We start from the raw sequence: 7,409 nt of genomic DNA, 5'->3' as shown, positions 1-7,409 counted from the left end.
GAAAGAGTGGGAACTCCTGGTCATTTAAGATAAGGCTACACAGAAACATGTTTGCTAACATGTTTTGCTCAGTTGCACTCAAGAGGACTAATGTTATGGCTGCTTCCTTTCACTTCAAATGGCAGTTCAATTTCTTATTCAAACACCAAACTTTGGACCACCTACTGCCAAAAGGTCCCGAAGGGTAACAGATTTCCTGCCCTACCCAGAGCAGGGCTACTGTACCACTAGCTTTTCAAAACAGGAGAAAAATGTACTGGCCATGCTATTCCCAGGACTTCAATGCTAACCTTCAGAGTGGTTGTTAAAATGCACTTACAAAAAGAAAAACAACAGACTTTACACATAAGCACACGTATTAACACACAGTAGATACTTTCTTACATGTAACAATACTTATATATATGCACCAGAAGAAACACAAAAGGGCTGTAGAGACGTGAAAGCAAGCTACTGTGGATTTTCTTAGATTTTTATTTATTTTTCTCAATAATAAAATACAATATTAATAAATACATTGATACAAGGTAAGTATATTGAACAACAAAATAAATGTTCAAATTGCAATAATACACCTCTTGGTCAATAGTATAACATTAAAGGCAACATTCTTTTTCAGTAAGGACATAGTGAACCATCAAGTAAGCGTTCAAGATCAAGTAATACAGGTAAACAAGTTTTTCCCTATACAGGAAAATGAAGGCAAGTATTCAAATATAAATACAAACATCGAGTCTGCAGTACAATCCATACTTAGTAGTTCTGGCAATGTACCGTACATTCTCTGGTAATTCCCTGTGCTTTGTAAACCATTAAGATAAAATAATAATTAAAAAAAATCCAAACTTAAAATAAGCTTTTTCTCCTATGAAGTGAAAGCAAAGCAATTAAGTTGGGACAAAACTTTCTGTATCCTTCAGCCAGTTCAAGGAGGAGCTGCAGGTCCAGCTTCTCACAGCAAAGCTGAGCCATATTGATAATTAGTAAAAGATCAGAGACAGCAAAAGTGCATTTCCTATCTAATTAATTGCAACAAGCCAATTGTGACTTTAGGAAATGGAATCTGGTGTCCAGGGAGGCATTTTTATCTCCCGTGTTTCAATATGGTCACAGAAATCTTTGTTGTGGCTGGTGAAAATCAGGTAAGACCGGAGGCTGTGTGTAACAGGAACACCTCCTCCACCTGGCACTGGAATGCAATCCAGACAGGGATTTTGCCTCAAAACCTGCCAGTCTCTCTGACATTTAATACAGGTCCTGTGCAGTACATTATAAACTACCATGCGATGCTTAATACAATCTCTTTATATTCTCCTTTTAATTCTCCATTAAGCAATAGAAAATACAAATGAAAGCAGAACAAAAGCCACGTATCTTCGGTAACGCAAGGTAAGCTGGAAGTGTAGAACTACAACAGAACAACTGATAAAATAAACTGGCCATCTACTGCATAAGCATCATTGTAGAGCAGTAGAACATGTAGACGTCCCCTAGCTAAAACAACCTGCTTTTTGGTATTTCAAGAAAAACTTAAAAAAAAATTAGAACAATCTCTCCATACTTAAGAACTAAGAGGAGAGTCAGACTTTGTTTCAAGTCAACAGAGGAAACAGTGAGAAAGTACACTTACATGTGTTTTTTTGTTTTTGTGCTAAGCTCACAAGAAGTCACTCTCTTGATGGCTGATCTCATTTGCCCGTAAACATCTCATAAATTATAGGCAGTGCTCACGATATTTTGGTTTGTTCTTTTTTAAAGCTTTGCTCTTACCAGGCAAGCAAAGAAGAATATTTGAGGTTTTTATTTGCTTTCTGGGTTGTTTTTGTTGTTGTTTTTTTTAATGTAGTCTACAAAGACTGCCACCAGTGTCATTGAGGTGAGGGGTGCAGGGGACAGAATTCTAGCAGCTGCTGGAAATACAACACTACCAGTACAAATAAACTCAGATACATGCTTTTTGATACCAGAAAATCTACATCAAGAGATTAGAAAATGAATTCCATTCTGTAGGAGGCATCCTTGGCTCCATCACGGTATTTTAGTGAGCAGAGGACCTATGAATTCTATGTGAAAGGGGAAACTAACATGAACTGGAATGTCAGAGGAACCAGAAACCAGAGTATATTCCTAACTGAATCTGGTGCAGCCTCAAAAGAGATAGCCTTAGAGAAAAGAGCATATTAATATTCTTTTTGAATGGTACTAGTATTTTAATTTTTAAAATCTAAATTCTTTTGAATTCTTTTCCATTTGCTGAAATTTTCAGGGGGTCTGGAAAAAAAAGCAAACAACACCCTGTGATATAGTATAAAACTAATATTGCAAAATAAAGTTCACGCTAAACCAGACAACTTCATAAAAAAACATATTCATTGTTGGATGTAATTATTTCCCCCAAGAAAGACATAATTAAGTTCCCAATTAAGTAACGTAATCATGCAACTGAACATGCAGCTAACAGCAATGATTGCAAGTGTACCTGATTATCATGAAGATTTTCCGCTCCTGAACGAGGGGATGACTCTTCACACACAGCAAGACTCCGGACGAGTTTTCCTTTAGCTCCTGACTGGGTAACAGAGAAAGAAAAGAAAACAGAGAACACTACTATTGACCCCAAGTCACATAAACTGCATACATTAGCTTTCCCTAAATATTGCAAATATTTACTACCCACCCAGCAAAACGTTATCTGCCTTCAGTGCAGATAGAACACAATTCTAAGCAAGGAACCATTTGCCACACAGGAGTAGGTTTCTTTTTGCTCATAACTTCTGCTACAGTTCTAACAGCAACAAACATCATCCAGTACTGAAGTCAACTGAACATAAACTCCAAGTTTCCTTCTGTAATTTGCTTGGATTTTTTTTGTTTGTTTGTTTGCTTTTGGTTGTTCCTTCCCACCCCCCTTTTAGTAGTGTTACATTCAAAGAACATGAACAATAAAACATGCTTGGAAAACTAAAAGACAGTTTGGGGTGAGTTTTTTGGTTCCTGGAAGCTCATTTCCCACCTCCACTCCCCTTAGGGAGCTAGCCAATCTCTCTCCTTCTTGATGTCAAGATTAGTCAATTGAAATAAAAGCAAAACAAAAAAAATAATTACTAAAGCAAAAGGACTGAGTTTCTTCCTTCCCCTGTGGTACACTAAAGCACAAACACTAACACACAAACAGCCAGTCCAGCAGCACAAAAGTATGATGCATAAATGAAGAGGAGCCTGACACATTTCACCTAGAGAAACTGCTCTACCTTTATGTAACTAGATTATGGAGTAAAGGAGGGAGGAAAAAAAATAAAACAAAAAAACCCCAAACACCCCAACCACTACACAAGTGATGGAAGGCCATAAATTCAACTGCAGACAGACTGTTGATTGAAATTATTTATCCTACCATGACATGCATTCCAAATAGAGATAGACCCTTACCTTGGATCTCTTCTTCTGCTGGTTCTGATTTGCACCTCGTTTCTGGGTACAAAAAAGAGAAGCAGTTATCACTTCAGTGGAAACTGTGCTAGACAAAAGTGATATTAACAGAGAGATAAAAATCACTTGTAAAGTGCAATTTTTTCAGTTGCTGACTGCAAAAACAACTTCCCCAAACCCAGGCTGGAAATCAGGGAAAACCAAGAATCATCTCTGCTAATTCTATTCATTTTAAGAACAGGTAGAAACAACAAAAACACACCAGCTTAACGTTCCATAATTTGGCATATAAGAATGTAAGAAAAGGCATACTTAAGTAAATGCTCCCCCTCTCCAAATTCCTCTTAAATTGTAGTCTCCCCCTTTATTTTTATATTCGATTGAGCAAAAAGGCTTAAAACCCCCTCATCCGATAGTCTTCTTATCAATTTACCTTCTTAGGCTTTGCATAACAACTTTTTGTTGGCAGTAACACCTACAAACCAAACCACACATTAAGTAATTATTCATTAGCATTACCTGCAAATTCATGAGATCAAGGTAGTTTCTAAATCCCCAAAGAGGGAAAAAACTCAAATATTTCACCAAGCATTAAGACAGATGTTTAGGAATTAACTTCTCAGAAAAATTAGTAACATGGACAGAAGCCTAAATAGCTTGAAAAGTGTAACAAGTAACAGCATTTATTTTATAGAGAGATAAAATGACTCATAAAACCTAAATAAGAGAGACAGCTTAAAATTACAAGAGAAAAACCAAGAAAAGCATAAGAAATTAAAGAGATCACAGATGTGGAAAGACAATGGTAACACACTGATATTAAATGTGCTCATTCACCATTCCTGTCTTACCTGCAGGTCTGTTTTGGCATCGCTCAGCTTCTCCTCCTTCTCCTCTATTTCTGAGCTTTCAGATTTATTAAGGATACAGTTGTCCGGGTTCACTTCAGAGAGGGCAGACTCCTGCTCTTTTGCAGTTTCTTCTGCTGTCTCCTGGTTCAATTTACCTTGCTCAGACATTCTTCCAGACAGAAATTAAAATAACAAGATTTGGTGACCTGAAGGGTCAAGACATCACAACACAAACACATACACACAAAAAAACATCTGGGGTCAATCTATTGATTTTTAATGCCCAAGTAAGTTATTTCATTTCCTTTGTTATAAAAAGCAAAACATGCAGCTCAGGTATAGAAATCTACCTATGTCTCAGCAAAAGAGATGTAATGAGTTGACAATATTGGGTAACAGCAGAATTGCATCAGGTTAAACAAGCAGAGTTCTGAGCTAAATAGTCCTCTTGGTAAGGCAAGCAGATGTAAAGTAAGGTGCTGTGACTCCCCAGTCCTGTCTCTTCTAGCCCAGCCCTGGGACTGCCAAAAAGCGGGATCACGAGGGATCCTCCACTACAGAGCTCAGCAGCGCCAGGCAGGAAGGACCCATTCAGAATTCCAGCTCTCTTGCATCTCAGTGTTCCCCTTCTCTAATTTTGGGGGATTTATTATTGTTTTTTTTAATTAAAAATAGCCAAACAGACAGCACAACCAGAAATAAAAGTCAAGCATGAGAACCATACCGGTTTTAGCAGTCAACCATGGTTTCTGTACACTGCAGAAGCTCATGGTGCTCACTACCAGTTCAAATATGTATATATATATTTGCTGAGATAACAATTCAATATAAATATGAAATCTAAATCTAGCAATAAAGCTCCCAGGGTGAGCATTTTCAGGCATCAGAGACAGCTCCATTATTAAAATCATAAGCCTCTTCCCAAACCCTATGTCATTCTCCAGCACTGTGAAAATCCTACAGGAAGCCCTTAGCAGGTATTTCTAATGAAGATACCTTAACTGAACTGCACTTACTCTCAGCTCACAATGGGTTGTTGTACAGAAGCTTTAAAGTCTTTTCAAAGTTAAAGCCTATTATTATTTTCTCTCTCTCTCCCCCAGCTCCCTCTTGAAGCCTCCCCCACTGATCAATTGTCAAATGAGACTCATGAATAATTTAACTTTTCTTTCCTCATCCATTTGGCTTAAGAAGTCAGGAAAAACAACTGCAGTTGAGAATGGGAGTTACATTTCAGAGAGGGTTTTTTGCAGTATCTTGCAACTTCTGAACAATGAAACAGTGGCTGCTAAGCAAAAATCACACTTTGCCATGTTTCTTTTTACAGCTTCTTACTAACATTCAACAGAACTGATCTCACCTTCATTTTTTTTAGCTCTAAGTGAAAAAATAAGACACACTGAGTTTTAAAAACTTCAATTTTTTGCTTTTGCTTTGCCACTGTAAGCAAATAAAACTATAAAACCTTTCCTGTGTAACCTCGTTTGAGAAGGGTCGTGAATTTCACATGAAACTACACGGTTCACAAATAAACCAACTGGAATATGAAGCTCACAAATTAGTTCACAGTAAGCCAAGTCAAGCTTCAAGTTGTTCTCCTTCCTCCCACCACCCTTCCCAGGAAGTCCCATGGTGACTCTGCAGTTAAAAACAAAACTTGAACCGCTTTGCTAAAAATTCAAGACACGATGAACAGCAAGACCTGAAACTGGTCTATTAAATAGCCTTTAATTTGTTCAGAATTTCTATCAAGAAAGGCACATGCATGCACAAGTTCTTCATGGGCACGTCACCCCACCTTTCATCTACATGCTTACAGTGTTCACAAAAACAATTACACTCCTAGTTTTTCAGCTGCACCAAAGAAGCCATTTACCTGAAAAACCACTATAATTCCCACTGCCTTTTTAGGGTCTTCTGTTGCTCTTCACTGGTTAAGTCCACATAAATGATCAGTGACAACCTGAGTCCCATGTCCCCATTAACAGTTCAGAGTGCCAATCTCCATGCTGGTCCTTCAGAGAGTTTGATGGATCATAGTCAACCTGGAAAGAGACGAAAAGTAAATAATAACAATGGTAACGATCATGGTAAAAGGTAAGGATGCAAAGGATAGGACCGGATTTCTAATATTAATGACCAGTTTCAAGCAAATCACTTGCACAGCTTGATCCAGCTCCACCTGTCTCAAAACTGCCTGCTTCTTCTCTAATGAATGCTAGAGCCGGCTGTTCAAATCACAACAGCTCCTACGCAAGGAGCTAAAATTAACAATTGCATTATGCATCGAAGATTACTCACATAAATTTTAACCTTTTTTAGTGAATTCCAGCACTTTTCATTAAAAAAAAAAAAGCATATATACATATTTATATAAAAGCTCATCTGTTTGCTTCAACAGAAATCAATAAGGATATGAGAAAAAGGGACTTGCCTGATTTTAACTACAGCTTCTGCTCCAATTAAAATCTCAATAGTCAAACACTATTGAAAAAGAAACTAGGTCTTGAAACAACAGGCACCACTTTTCAAGGCTTGCTCATGAATCATGGTTGAAGCAATCAGTGCAGAGACACAAAAAAGGCAAATAGGCGGAAATACGTATCATGCTACTTGAGGGGAAAAAATAATCTGAAAATCATCTCACTCTAATATTAGACTCCTTGTTTCTGAGGCACATTTTAAATTGCACATGGTTGCAATTGCTGTACAGTATGTGGCAGTGAACTGGAACTCACCACGTTGAGAGAGCTGAATTTCATATGCCAGACATGTAATTTAGCCTTTCACAAAATCTAGACCTGCTCTCTCGGAGATCAGTCACACAGAGGAGACCAGCAGGCTGTTCTATAAACTACCACTGCCAGCCCATAAATTTATGTACATAAAATTGAATAACTTTCCTCAAATCACTTAAGAATTTGTACACAGTAATGCAAAGAGCATCTGTACAGAGTATGTCTTCCCACTTGCTTTTCATCATTTCTTGCAGGACGTTTTCAGAAACTTTAACTCAATGATAAACATATGATCATGATGGTAGTGGCAAAGAAACAATATGGAAAATTTCGCTTAAGCATTCAAGCACATGCAAATGTATTTCATGGAGCCAATACTAAGAGAGAAAAG

At 37.6% G+C, this 7,409-nt stretch overlaps 1 protein-coding gene across 1 annotated transcript in view; it reads right to left on the bottom strand.

Annotated features, from left to right (window-relative positions):
- ARPP21 (cAMP-regulated phosphoprotein, 21kDa) overlaps positions 1–6,467 on the bottom strand; it is a 106,189-nt gene extending 99,722 nt beyond the window's left edge. The window contains exons 1-6 of the mRNA XM_009994990.1: positions 6,421–6,467; positions 6,157–6,325; positions 4,281–4,486; positions 3,863–3,904; positions 3,430–3,471; positions 2,480–2,569 (exon numbers count right to left, since the gene is read on the bottom strand). Coding sequence (XP_009993292.1) covers positions 2,480–2,569; positions 3,430–3,471; positions 3,863–3,904; positions 4,281–4,448 — 342 coding nt within the window. The 5' untranslated portion in view covers positions 4,449–4,486; positions 6,157–6,325; positions 6,421–6,467. The remainder of the gene's footprint in view (positions 1–2,479; positions 2,570–3,429; positions 3,472–3,862; positions 3,905–4,280; positions 4,487–6,156; positions 6,326–6,420) is intronic.
- Between the last annotated feature and the right edge of the window lie 942 nt (positions 6,468–7,409).

This window comes from Chaetura pelagica, unplaced genomic scaffold (genome assembly GCF_000747805.2).
Source record: "Chaetura pelagica isolate M959 unplaced genomic scaffold, ChaPel_1.0 scaffold43, whole genome shotgun sequence".
Classification (NCBI taxonomy): domain Eukaryota; kingdom Metazoa; phylum Chordata; class Aves; order Apodiformes; family Apodidae; genus Chaetura; species Chaetura pelagica.
Note: the sequence above shows the minus strand (reverse complement) of the source record. Positions and strands in the feature narration are given on the sequence as shown.